This window comes from Mchenga conophoros, linkage group LG7, assembly GCF_057382185.1.
Source record: "Mchenga conophoros isolate Kocher_MC1m ecotype Shallow Benthic linkage group LG7, M_conophoros_male_GT1.1, whole genome shotgun sequence".
NCBI lineage: Eukaryota > Metazoa > Chordata > Actinopteri > Cichliformes > Cichlidae > Mchenga > Mchenga conophoros.
The window spans coordinates 5,891,142-5,905,812 of NC_140532.1; the positions used below are offsets into that span (position 1 = coordinate 5,891,142).

The 14,671-nt window shown below is 41.2% G+C and overlaps 1 protein-coding gene across 1 annotated transcript in view; it reads left to right on the forward strand.

Moving 5' to 3' along the window:
* The first annotated feature begins 11,715 nt into the window (after positions 1 to 11,715).
* The window catches only part of b4galnt4a (beta-1,4-N-acetyl-galactosaminyl transferase 4a), a 151,928-nt gene continuing 148,972 nt past the window's right edge, over positions 11,716 to 14,671 (forward strand). The window contains exon 1 of the mRNA XM_085281730.1: positions 11,716 to 13,314. Coding sequence (XP_085137856.1) covers positions 13,173 to 13,314 — 142 coding nt within the window. The 5' untranslated portion in view covers positions 11,716 to 13,172. The remainder of the gene's footprint in view (positions 13,315 to 14,671) is intronic.

Consider the following 14,671-nt stretch of genomic DNA (forward strand, 5'->3'; position numbering starts at 1 on the left):
CTAGATAGGATTTTTTTTTTAACAAAAGAAAAGAACCGAACATGCATTTCACTACACGTGAGCATGTTTACATGTGAGCTAGTGTACAAATCCAACCTTTTTTCCTCACCCTGGGGTTTTGCATGTAAATTTGACTTTAAAAGCCAATGAAATGAGCAATTAACCTCAATATGGGTGATAAAAAATGTAAATCCAAGAAGTTTATGTAAGTTTTGCCTCCTGCAGCAAATAACTACACATTGAGAGCTAATTAGCGCTGTAAGCTTTGATACCTGCCATAGAGAGTCGTTTTTAAGCAGCCCCAGCAAACTCTTTGATGGTATAACTCTACAGTCTAACCGAGTAGCAAGTGACTGCAAGCTACAAAGTGCTGAACAGGTTGCTGTCTCACTGCAAGTGGAACACAAGAACGTCTTTTCTCCCTGCTTACTTCTCTGCCTCTTTGTTCAGTGTCCTTGATCTCTCTCTCGCTCTCTCAGCAGCCAGCATAGCAAATTGCAAAAGGATTTTTATTCCCCCCTTGGCTCGATTATTTCAGAAAAAAACAAGACACACAGCCAACCAAACTTACTTGTTAAAAAGCTTTTAGTTTTTCATAGATTTAGTCTGTGCCCAAGGTTTCTGGTTATACTGCTTCCAGCCCAAATGTCTCCTCTTATGATGTTCTTAATCCACACAATGCTCCACGCTCTGTGGGATCCTGCCAGTTTGGTCTCCACATTTTTCTCGAGTCTTTTTTGGTGAATGAGCCATGATAGGGCACTCAGCTTGAACCCCTGCTGTGTCCTGTCTCTGGACAAATAAGGCTGTGATCTGTTCTGGGTTATGATTGCTGAGGCTACACTCAGCAGGGCCATAATGCTAATATTTCCCACAGGTCACTTTGTTTGATGGTACTCTGTGGGCTATTGCAGGCATTAATGTTCTCCAAAGAGCTTGTGCTGACAGAGAGTTTCTAGCAGCCTCCATTTCTGATGAACATTTTCCTTTCTGCTTGGGTGTCAGAGGTCTCAGTATATCATTACAAGTGGAAAATGTATGTACATCTAGCAATGATACATCCATTAACCAATACATTATCATCCTCTGCTCTCAGACCTTGCGTGTCCTTGTGTGCTCTTCAGGATGTTAAAAAGCTTGGTTATACCATGTGCCGAGAGCTGCAGTGTGTCTATCACTCCAACACAGGATAAACGGCTAAACTATAGACTGTAATAATATAATACAATATAAAATAATATAATGAAGAGAAACGGTACAGCACCCCCATCCCCCCTTCTTTTTTCCAACTGGGGCAATGCCTGTGGCATTTAACAGAGGAAAAAGAAGAAGTCTGTATGAATTCCACTGAGGTCACACCCTTGATGTTTTTCTGCAAATTTGCAAAAAGAAAGAAAATCACACTTTACAGTTTTCAAGAAGATAACGTATGGGTAAAAAAATTTATTTGTCGATTCCAGTATGGCAGATAAGGAAAACTACTGATAGAAATAATAATATCTGAACACATCATTACATTAATAAAAACTTTAAAATGTCATATGCATGTTTTTTCTTTTTTCCCTTTATTTTTACTTTTTCCTCTTCATTGTATGTCCTGTTCTTCTCTGTCTAGTTCCTAAAAAACAGATACTGAGCAAAGGCCCATTTACAGCTCATTGATTTTACCAGGTACCACTTTTGTCTTCAGAACGAAATCATTCTTTGCAGCATAGATTCAAAAAGTTGCTAAAATTTTAGTCTATAATGAGATGCTAACACCTCACAGTTGATGCAGATTTTTCTGTTTCACATCAATGATGCAAACTGTCCCTTTCAACCAAATCCCAAACATGCTCTATTGAACTGAGATGTGGTTGCTGTGGAGGCCATCTGAGTAAAGCGAACTTACTGTCATGCTCAGAGAAGCAGTTTGAGTTTGATTTGATTTATGTGGAATGGTGCGTTCAGAGACAGAGACCAGTCAGTCACTTGAAAGTTTCTCTTTTTGGAGGAGTTAAAGTTCAGCAGGTCATCTTGATCATGTCTACATCGCTAAATGCATTTAGTTGCTACCACATAATTAGCTATTGTGGATACACTGTGTTTTTGGGACATTTTTTACATTTTCATGCTAATTCTGCTATTGCTATAAAGGATCTGAAAAAAAAATCACTGCTGATGATTACTTAATTAAAAAGTAGTTTAGAAAGTAGCACATGAAAAAGTGAGGGGATTGCACAATGAGATGAGAGTAACTCAAAAGAGAAAAAAAAAAGCAAATGTGAAAATATTGCTACAAAAGTTAAAGAAAGTTGGAAGAAAATTAGAAGTCCAGAAAGCAGTGGGAGTCTGGAGAGTCTAACAGAGACGAGAATATTTAAATATCCAAACCAGTCCAAAAGGCAGCAGGTGGGCACAGATAGCGTTGGTGCAGTGTGAGTTCAGGGTAAAAAAGAATTCGTCTGTTGTGAAAACAGAAGCGCTTTAAAGGAGCACTGGTGGGAAGGCATTGGTGAAAAAACAGAGCCGATTTCAGCTAAATGATCCAGTCTTGATGAAGATGAGATGATGAGATGATTCTGATGACTGAAAGATGATGACTAAGTTAACTGAGAAAATGTTCTTTAGTTGCAGTCCTGCTCATATTGGCTGAAAGTTGAAGAGTGAGTTTAAAAAAAAACAAGAATGGTGGTATGAGAAATAAGGTGAGAAAGTTTGTTGTCGAGATGATCTTACTTCTGTAAAACTGGCGGCCTCCTCCTGCTCATCTGTTTCAGTGATCTTTTATTATTGAATGGATTTGCATTGATTGCTCTACACAACAAGACCTTGATTTCACATCTATATTGATTCTACACTACATCCGTACCTATGGCCAGTTTAGATTCTGTAATTAAACTATGAAAGGTAGTTGGAGGAAACCACATAGGTGCAGGGAGAGCATGTAAACTCAGTAAACTCCACACAGAAAGACGCCAGCTAACGAGGGGATTTGAACTCAGATCATCTCTGCTGTGAGACAACAGTAACAACCATGGCACCATGTAGTGGTCATGCATCAATGCATCACCCAGTTTTGCATTCCTAGTGATGCCCCCCACCCCCCATCTTCTTTTCTGCTTAATTTATCAGAAGCACAAGATCCTTAAAGTCCACCTGATTTTTCATTGGATTCCCTCTAAGGATGCTCTGTGCTTTTTATCCTGCCTGGCTAATTTCTTTTTTTCGTCCTATGTTTTTGCTTTTTGAAGGCATCTCCCTTTTGTTTTCACTTCCTTTGCCTCTTATGAAATAAATCCAGGGAGGTGGACTGGTCTGAGTGGTCGGCAGAGTAGATCTTCCTCTCATCTCTAGAGACGGGGCCCGCTAAGACCTCAGACATCTGCTTCACTGATGATAGTTACTGACTTCAATTTTCTGAGAATGAATCTTTAGAGATTTTGTCTTCCTGCTAGATAGGAAAAAAACAGTAAAAAGTGCTTCTTGTAAAACTGCTAAAAACAAAACATGACCTCAGGAAGAACACACTGAGAATATGAGACCATTCTTATTTAATTGTAAAATTTAATATTGTTGCAAGACCAACACTTTAGATTTCTTATGTTATGACTAAACTACATAAGCTACAGATAATCATTTATGTCCAAAATATATTCTTTTTTTTTACATTTCTGAGGAAGGTATAAACTCAAGCCACTTTCAAACTTATGACAGTTCTTCCTCTCTATCTGGCAGATGATCAGTGTGTCGAGGTTTGCAGAAATAGCACCCAAACACAGGACTCACAGACAGGCAAGAACAAACTAAAACCAACCTTTATTTGGCAGGAAACCAAATTACATAACACAAAGTCTGCAAATAGAAGCATAAACCACACTGTGGCTGAAGAGGAGACTGAAACTACATGTACACAAGATGTAATTTGGGATCACAAACCATAATCCCCTGGAAACACCTGGAGTAAAAAGACACAGCTGAAGTTTACTTGGAAAATGACAGGAAGGAAGTAAAAATGGACACAAGACACAAAAGACCAGCAGATATCAAAATAAAACAGGAACACTCAGCGAAGACGGATGCGATTTCTGCCTTCTGCATCAAGCTTCGTATTTGCGCCCATCTGTGTTAGCTAGTTAACCTTCGGGTGCAGTGGAGTTGCACTGGTGTGTTTGGCATTAGAATGGGGTGCAGAGCAACAACTAGATCGGCCAAAATTATATTGAAAACTTGCAGAGATATACAGTGATTCACATTTGTGAATGGCACAGTTTGGCTCATGATTGTCTTTCAGGCGAAGTTTGCTGCTTAAAACTCCTACCTGTGAGTTTTAGGAGCAGGGAAACTATACAGTGTCTGTGCTGAAATTTACTTTAATGATTTTATGCAATGTCAGAAGTTAAATTTTGGAACTGTTTCTTGTTTAATGGGTTTTAAACAAGCTCATCCTTGAAGCTTGGTATAATACAGAAATATTTTATTGCAAATTTTGACTGCTTGTCATGGAAATACTCTTTGAGGTACAGCGGGGAGCACTTAAGTGTGATTGTTTGGTTTTGAGAGAAAGAGATAGAATGAAGGAGAGGCAGACATAGAGAGCCCTATTGGCATTATTTCCCTCTAATCCTCTTTGTGCTACACCTGGCTGGCATATTAATGATGGCGAAATGACCTAGATTTCTTTCTAAGCACATTCATACTCAAAAACACAAAAACAGGATGATTCAGTTGGTTGAATTTTATTTTGTGTGATTTTTCTGTCAGCACTGAATTCCTGGAAAGCACCAAGATACACATTCACTCTTGATAAAAGATGGACTCTAAGACTAAGAAAGTCACTCCGGTTTCAGCTGTCGGAGCTTCTTCAGTGACTACATAATGAAAGAAGTTGGTACTTTTAAAAAGAAGCTACGATATTCAGCACATCAAAGATCACATTGATGATGTCCTTTGATATTGCGTGCCCTCTCCTCAGATAAACCGTTCACGACTAAGAGCACTGAAGAATTCCCACTTTGATACATTCACCGCTAACGTAACACTGACAGCAGAGCTATTTTTACAGTTTCCGTATTTAGATTCTTCACTTGTTCACATGGGATTGTAGCTTGCTCTTTAATTCACTGCAGCAGTGCTCCACAACTGACAAAAATCTTTGTGGAAAGATAGAGGGTGGACTTGTGTGGGCGTTTAGGTCTATTTAACTTTTTGCAGAAGCAATCAGAGAGAACACTGCTGTTGCCGCTTAATATGGCAACAGCTCTATCTATGTGAAGGCCCCTCTGAGCCGCACATCTCTGGAGACAACTCATTTGGAGACAACGGTATTTGGATGGCTGCAGAAGACAGCTGCAGAGTGCTTGCGTCCATCTTCTGTGCAGCGACTCAATGTAAAAATTAAAGTTGAGTTTTAAATGACAACTTTTCCATTATTTTGCATTTATATTCTGAGGGCACACATCTGTTTCTGTGCATCTGTTGTAAAGGAAGATTCAATATTTATCAAAATGATATAAATAAGTGAATAATCAAAGCTGAACTGAAATATAGAAAACAAATTTTCACTCAAATATTTTGCTCAAAGGATTTTGATCTCCTGTTTCCTCCTCATCCTTTCACTTGACCTCTCCTCATACCCTGTTTCCTCTTTTACTCATCTATAAACATGGAAGAATGTTATTCCCTCCACCTCCCTCTCTGGAAATAAATTCAATAGGACACAGAGGAGCAGAAAGAAATGCCAATCCGCACCTGTTTTGGGGGGGAAGAAGCTGAGGCACAGAGGGCAGCCAGAACTGATCCGGAGGGATGCAGGAGGCAAAACCTGTTAATCCCTGTGACATTTTAGCTTAGACCTCTCATCAAAGCCTGTGGGCTGCTGTGCTGCCCAGGAAAAAACGAAGGTTGGACGACAACAAGGCGGGGTGTTTGTGAGAGACTGAAGGAGATGAAGGTTGAAGGACGAGTGGACAGACAGGCAGGCAGGCCGACAGATGTGCAGAGACAGTCAAAGATAGACAAGCAGATGTTGGGTGAGTGCGAAGAAAGAAATTCCTAAAAAGCTGCAGTTCCTGGTTTAGTAGAATTGCTGATTAAAACTATGGCACCCTTGACAAAGAGGCTGGTTTCTCCTCATTTGCTCGTCTGTGTCACGTTTTCTTTGTTCAAATTGCAAACATCATCATATTCTGAGATAATGCCCTCTGCATACCAAGCTCCTGGTGATGTTGTACCCTGTGGTTCAGTTTTCTCTAACTTCAGTGCTAAATTAGTGCCTCACAGCCTACTGGGCCTTGACTCTTCCCCATGGGCATGGTTTCTGCAATACCGTACAAAACAGCAGCATACCTACCTCTATCTGTCCCCACCTTGAACATACCCTCTCTGTCCATATCATTGCACTGCACACCAGCTCATCTGCCTCCAGGATTCATGGAGATCCCTGCAGGGTGGGACTGGGTGCCAAATGTTCCTGCAGAAGTAAAATCACTGCAAGTTAAATTCAAAACAGAAATCACAAACGTGAAACCTGACCGACTGCATGTTTCAGATCATTTTAAACCGTTTACTAAGCCAGTCTACACCTTCTTCTTTGTGTTAGTCGTCACTAAATGAAGCTACATGTGCTGTGTGACAATTTGTTCACTTGTAATATGTGTTAAAAAAGTGAAGGTCCCTTGCTGCTCATTGGATGCTTGCCTGATCTTGGATGAAAAAGAAAGAACGGAAGAACAGACAAACAGGGGATTATAGCACAAAAGAGACCGGTTTTTACTTCAAGCCTCACAAAAATGAGTCAGATGATCAAATGTAATGAAGAATGTCCCTCAGAAGGCCTATGATAATCTCCTGCATCCAAATGGGAAAAGGAAAAAAAGGAAGCACAGGAAACTACTTGATTACATACTTCGGGTGACTTTCAAACCCCGTGTGTGCGCGTGATGAAATACCTTCAATGTTCACTGCAACAGTCCAAGCAAGGTGAACGCTGTGAAGTTTTTGTTTCGGCGTGAATGATGTCTGACTGGCGTCATTCACTCATTTCAATACAGCCCAGGTGAATACCTAAACATTTCATTTACGCTCAGTGTTTGCTCTGAAGATTACATTATTAATCCACAGAGACAGGGGATTATGGTTTGTGATCCAACTGATTCAGAAGGGACAGTCAGGACAAACTAAATTGAGGTCATAATATGATAGGACAGATTTTGTGTCCTTTGATCTCTATCTAGATTCATAATGGCATCAGCGTCTTACTATAGCTGCAGCTGTTTGACTGGAACTACATCTTGCTGGGAATAAACAACATGTTTAATGTATTTTGTCATTCAAAAGGGCGACTTGTTCTCTAGAGGTTTATGCGAGGCTCCTTTTATTTCATATATCACACGCCTTGTTCTTTCACACCCACAGATATTGTCACTTAGACATCTTCTGCAGGCTGTGTGGGTGTGAGCAGACCGACAGCTCCCCCAACCCTTTCTTTGATACCACCTGCCAGACTGAGATGGTTTTATACCTTTTTATCATTCCCACCATCCCAGTGCCAAGCTAACTCAACATGGTATGTACCGTAGGAAATAATCACTATTGCAGAAGAAGCTACTTTTAGCTGCTGCCTTATTCACAAGGGTTTGCCACAGCAGGTAGCTCCATTTGATTTGCCAGATTTATTTATTTTTTTTACATCCTTTCTGATACAACCCCCAAGGGATTTGTGTCTACTTCCACAGATGAACTGGGGATCTTTTGCTTGATAGGTATATGTGTAACTCACTACACTATAGAGCCACTAAATAATGAACACAGCATTGTGTTTAAGTCTAGCAGTGGATCCAAAAAGACAGCAAGATGCTTCGTTTTCAGTTTGGTTTAGTTTCCAGAAAGAGTTTTGTTATTGCAGTTTAGATTTTCTTTTCTTTTATGAGTTATAGTTTTGATTTAATGGATGTTTTCATTTTTATTTGTTTAAAAAAAACCCACAAGAGCAGTATTTAAAAATTTCTGAGGTATTAAAAGACAAAAACATCTTTCTGAAGGCAGCTGAGTCCCAGCCACCAGTACGTATACACACCAAAGCCTCCTCCTCTGCCAGTTGTGTTGACCAAACTGACAAAGCCCAAAACTATAGAACGGGGGTGCCAAAGGTAAGGGTCTAGAATCGGCCCAGCAAAGACTCCAATCTGATCCACTGGAAAGCTGAAAAATGTGAAGGAGGACATAAATATTTGGACGTTTAACGTTTCATTTCCTGCTGATAAAGATCCCGTGGCCATTCAGGCTAAACCGAAGGAATTAAGTAACAGATAAACAATTAAATGGCAAACATGTTCCTGTTTTTCACCACCTACAGAAATTTTGGTTTAAAAAAAACCCATTTTGTGTGAATTAACATAAACTTATACAGTGGGGCAAAAAAGTATTTAGTCAGCCACCGATTGTGCAAGTTCCCCCACTTAAAATGATGACAGAGGTCAGTAATTTGCACCAGAGGTACACTTCAACTGTGAGAGACAGAATGTGAAAAAAAAAATCCATGAATCCACATGGTAGGATTTGTAAAGAATTTATTCGTAAATTAGGGTGGAAAATAAGTATTTGGTCACCTCAAACATGGAAAATCTCTGGCTCTCACAGACCTGTAACGTCTTCTGTAAGAAGCTTTTCTGTCCCCCACTCGTTACCTGTATGAATGGCACCTGTTTGAACTCATCATCTGTATAAAAGACACCTGTCCACAGCCTCAAACAGTCAGACTCCAAACTCCGCCATGGCCAAGACCAAAGAGCTTTCGAAGGACACCAGGAAAAGTATTGTAGACCTGCACCAGACTGGGAAGAGTGAATCTACAATAGGCAAGCAGCTTGGTGTGAAAAAATCAACTGTGGGAGCAATCACCAGAAAATGGAAGACATACAAGACCACTGATAATCTCCCTCGATCTGGGGCTCCACGCAAGATCTCATCCCGTGGGGTCAAAATGATCATGAGAACGGTGAGCAAAGATCCCAGAACCACACGGGGGGACCTGGTGAATGACCTGCAGAGAGCTGGGACCAAAGTAACAAAGGTCACCATCAGTAACACACTACAACGGCAGGGAATCAAATCCCGCAGTGCCAGACGTGTTCCGCTGCTGAAGCCAGTGCATGTCCAGGCCCGTCTGAAGTTTGCCAGAGAGCACATGGATGATACAGCAGAGGATTGGGAGAATGTCATGTGGTCAGATGAAACCAAAGTAGAACTTTTTGGTATAAACTCAACTCGTCGTGTTTGGAGGAAGAAGAATACTGAGTTGCATCCCAAGAACACCATACCTACTGTGAAGCATGGGGGTGGAAACATCATGCTTATGGGGCTGTTTTTCTGCCAAGGGGACAGGACGACTGATCCGTGTTAAGGACAGAATGAATGGGGCCATGTATCGTGAGATTTTGAGCCAAAACCTCCTTCCATCAGTGAGAACTTTGAAGATGAAACGAGGCTGGGTCTTCCAACATGACAATGATCCAAAACACACCGCCCGGGCAACAAAGGAGTGGCTCCGTAAGAAGCATTTGAAAGTCCTGGAGTAGCCTAGCCAGTCTCCAGACCTCAATCCCATAGAAAATCTGTGGCGGGAGTTGAAAGTCCGTGTTGCTCAGCGACAGCCCCAAAACATCACTGCTCTCGAGAAGATCTGCATGGAGGAATGGGCCAAAATACCAGCTACTGTGTGTGCAAACCTGGTAAAGACCTATAGTAAACGTTTGACCTCTGTTATTGCCAACAAAGGTTATGTTACAAAGTATTGAGTTGTATTTTTGTTATTGACCAAATACTTATTTTCCACCCTGATTTACAAATAAATTCTTTACAAATCCTACCATGTGAATTCATGGATTTTTTTTTTTTTCACATTCTGTCTCTCACAGTTGAAGTGTACCTCTGGTGCAAATTACTGACCTCTGTCATCATTTTAGGTGGGGGAACTTGCACAATCGGTGGCTGACTAAATACTTTTTTGCCCCACTGTATTTTATAAATACAGAGAGTCTGGGCGTCGAGCTACCAGAACTTTTCTGTAATTTTACACACTTATCATCCAGAAAAACGGAAACATGCTGTTGAAGTTGCACTTCTGTTTCTTATTTTAAAACACTTAAGGGACGTAATGTGTAGTTAAACATCTTTATGCTGACATAAAGGGGAAATGTACTCATTTGCCCACTTAAGAACAGTGTGGGCTGTATGTGCCCCACGGTGTAAAATTAGCTTTGACTGCTATAGAATTCTTCTTCTTTTTGTGCACATTTTCCTTTCATACTGACTTTTTAAGTACACGTAATGGTTTTTGTTTTGAACTATTTTTTAGCTTAACTGCAAAAATATTCCTGTTTCCAATTAGTTTATTGTGAAAACATTTAAAAAACTTTGTATTTTTCTTTACTTACCCTTTTATTTCATTTCAGGATTTTGTTTTTAGTTCACTTTAGGTTTCTCCAGAGTGGCTTTGTGTGTAACTGTTTAGATTTAGTTAAGTTTTTATTAGTTTCAGGTTTAGTTTGAGTCTTTTTAAATGTTACCATATGGAGGGTATTTGTCAGAGGGAAGATTTAGGGAAATCACAATATGCATTACAATGCAAACACAACAGTTTTTAAGGGCAGTCAACTCCAGACAGCCTAATAAATGTACACCAAAGCCTCCCTGGAGCAGGTTATGCTGACAAATTCTACCACGATGATTAAAACTTGAAATTTGAATTCATTGGGCGGGGCCTGCTGTAATAAAAGAACCTCTGAGCACTTTTATTAAGAAAATCTATAGCTAAACTATTAAATACGACACACAAAAGTATGCACTATGGACTCATAAGATATAAATAATTAGCAGCCCCTCACAGCAACAACAAGTCATGAAACTTTTTCACACATATGCAATCGTTTCTTTTATTTTTATTTCTTAAATTAGTGTTGCGTTCATTATAGTTTCTTTTTATCGTTGACCACTGGGGGGCAGTCAAGCGTGCGTCATGACTGGTCTACAGGGTGTCGCCACACAGCTCACACACAAAGGCTGTCTAGATAATTTGTAAAGATGGCTCACAAGGTTTCCAGCCTCGTAATGACATGACTGAAGTATTTAGTAATTTTCTCACTTCCGCTTCAAGTATTAGGCTTACGATTAATGTTTTAAATCGTAATTCCGACCAAATCATTTTTCTTTGAAACAACTGGGACGTTGTTTCAATTTAGTTTGGCAAACAAATGAAATTTATCTCCAGTCGAGGAATTAAAATGTGTGCTTTAATCAGAAAAAACGTGCAATGAGTGTTACTGAAACTAATTGATTTAGAAATACATTTTTGAAGGAATTAACAAACCCAACACCAAAATTAGAATAAAATGTGATTTTCCTCCCCTTTTCGGTGTACAGTGGTTTAATTAATCTTCCAAAGGCCATTTGTGCGGTTTCATTTGGCGAGTTATTTCTACATTTCCTGAAAAGCGACTAATCATTGCTCATCTAATTAACATGGGTCCTTGAATTCTGGGGGGGATATGGTAAAACAGGAACGGTGAACAAGTTTCAGGATGGTCGTTCAGCTATTGGATGCTGGATCGTGTGAGTGCCAAGTAACGGCGAAGGCAAACAAGTAGACCCGCCTCCTCTGAGCCCATGGCGTATTTGTAATTGGACAACGGACTTGTCATTCCTCGTCCTCTCAGGTTAGGTTGCTCTGCACCGTAAGATGCTCAATTGATGGGCGTACTGAGCTGTGCAGGGACTGGAGATACCCTCCTTCATTGTAGCAAAACAAAACCATGTTCTCTCCCGGTTATTCCTCAGCTTGTTGCTGGGCTCTCCGCGACACCCTTCCTGGACCTCAGCTGGTTTTTATTTATTTATTTTTTTTACTCCCAGTGCTCGTTGACACGCAGGTCTGATGATGCTGTTGCGGCGTTTTAATGGGAAAAAAAGCTCATGAGAGAAAAAACAACACAAGGTAGTGCATCCCAGCAGTGCCACGTATTGTGCTTATTTGTTTAATCCTGGTGAAGTGCTCGCTCGCTTGTGGTCTTTCTTGTGTTAATTGTGCAGTCGGACAGTGCTGCTAGCCTACTTTGGGAGAATGAGGTAAAAAAAAAAAAATGCACCTGCCGTGAAGACAACGGAGAAACCAGAGCACATGGGCATCTCTTCCCCGGACCTCAAATTATTGCACAGTCGCTTTTGAGTAACCCACCTTTGTTACGCCGCCATGGAGCAGTTTTTTTATCTGCATCTCGTAATATTTACTCGTCGCTGGGCTTTAAACCCACCCGAGTACGAGGATGACAGCTGATCGCCCCTCCTCTCCCCGGACTTCAATAAAAACGCGCTCCAGCTGAACGCGCTGCCATCGATTGGAAGCCAGGCTCTCTGTGTGCGCTGTGTTTAACAATAGATGGAGCGCGGAGGGTTGTGACATTTGGCCGATTGCCACCCTGACCTTTCCCCCCTTCCTAGTCCAGTTACCTCGAGGTTTCTCTGGCAGTAGCCCGCGTTTCACTGACGGCCACTTCACTTCATTTGTGCTCGGCGGTAAAAAGATTAAATGACCCACCTGCAGAAATGCTAAGTGCGACCACATCTCCTCTCGGAAACTACACTTCTCCTATTACTCTTTGATACTTTGCGCTAAAGCCGTGGTCGTGGATGATCCTCGAGTAGCCGATAAAACCGTCGTGGTGTCAGCATGGGCTTGAGCTTTAGGGGATTTGCGTAGATTATCGTCGGACTGCTATTTTATTCCCACGGTCGCAGAACTCAGCGGCTTTTGATCCGCAGTCCCTTTTTCCTCCGCTTCCTCTCGGACGCCTGTAAAACTCCAGCAGGGAAGCCTGAACCCGCGGTTTTCGTGTAGGGGAGGGGAGACAACGGACTGCATTCATAAACGATGACTGCCACGGAGGTGTTTGCTACCAGATCTGAGGATACAACGAGTTTGGCGCTGCTGGCACCCCGTGGATGTGGGAGGACGAGACGCGCATTGGGGCTGTAGTTAACACTCGCAGGGATGCCGTCGCTGTAACTGGGAGAGGTAGTCCTTCAGCAGAGGCGCGAACAGCCCAGAAACACAACACAGCAGCGCCCGAACAGTCAGCAGCCTTCTGGACTCGTTTTAACCATCTACCGGGCGCCTACCGGAGGATGTTTCAGCGAGGATGCTGCGCTTCCCCGTGAAGAAGATCCGGAAGCAGTTCAAGCTCCTGCTGCTGCTGGTACTGCTCACCTCGGCGGTTTGGTTCACTTACCTGCACATCAACCAGGGCAAGACTATCAAACTACACTTCAACTACGGAAAAGGTAGATTTTTTAAGAGAAACCTGTCTGTTCGTTTCATGCAAGTTTTCTAAGAGGAGTACCGGAAACAAACATTTAACAATCATTTTATGAAAACTGTTTTAATCATTAACTAAAGTAACACTGCTATAAAGTTAACACCTAGAATAGCGAGCTCCTGTAGGATGGGTAGGAAAAGTAAGATTTTAATGCCATACAGTCTCTAAACAGTCACATAGTTGTAGCTCAGATGTTTTCATGAAACAAACGCTCTTCTGGCTTTGACACATTGCTCTCCTTTGTTTGCTGTGATGGGTAGAACCTGATCTACTACAACAAGTAACACTCTCACAGAGAGAGTGAGAGCATGTCTTATAAATTAGCCAGAGCTTTTTTTTTCTTTCTCTAGGCTAAGAAAAAAGCACCTGTTTATGTGTCCTGGTCCAAAGTCAGGCCCTCACCTTCAACATCAATAATCAAAGTGGTGCTTGTGAAGGTGGCTTCAGAGGTCACAGCAACGCCTGAAAAATATTAGAAGGTGGGCAGTGCAGCGAGAGGCACATTTCCACCTGCTGCTGTTGTGCTTCTTATTACCAAGGCTTGATTGCGTTTATCCACAGTGCACAGCAGTAGCGGCTGGCTGTAACAGTAGATGATGCTGAGCATTACAGGAATGGCTGATGATAAAAAGTACTGGAACTAATACACCACTGGCGAGCCTACTTCAGATTTAACGCTGGGTGCTGGTGTGCCTGTATCTCTTGCAGCTGTCTGTGTAAAGTGATATGCAATAATTATGATGTCCTTGAAACTGTGGGCACCGTCCGTGCACATGCACACATGGCTGATTGACATACAAGGATCATTCCATTGTGTCTGATCTCAGTGCTGGGATTTCCCCAGTGACAGACCAGATATAGTTTATGATCATGAGAATCCTGAATCATATGGAGGGCTGGAGACTGCCAATATCATTTATTTACTGCTGCTAAGTTAGTTGTAAAGTTGCGTCAGGGCTTTGAGTGTAAATGCCCAGCAAAGTATTCCTACACTGACTCTTTTATGAAGCAAATATTATTGTACTCTGCAGGTATACTGCAGATCACTCAAGGAATAAAAAAAATGCATATTAAACTGCTGTTTTCACAAAGAATCAGAATCAGAAACTTTATTGTCATTGTCATGAGAACAACGAAATTAAGAATGGTCCCCGATCATTGCATCATCCCTAGCAATATCAAAATATAAATAAAACAATAAAATTCAATAAATAAAATAGATAGAATACTTAAAATACTAATAAGATATAACAGTAAAACATTCACATACATTCCCACACACATGCTTCAGACTGTGCATAGATTAACACAAGAGTGGCGTG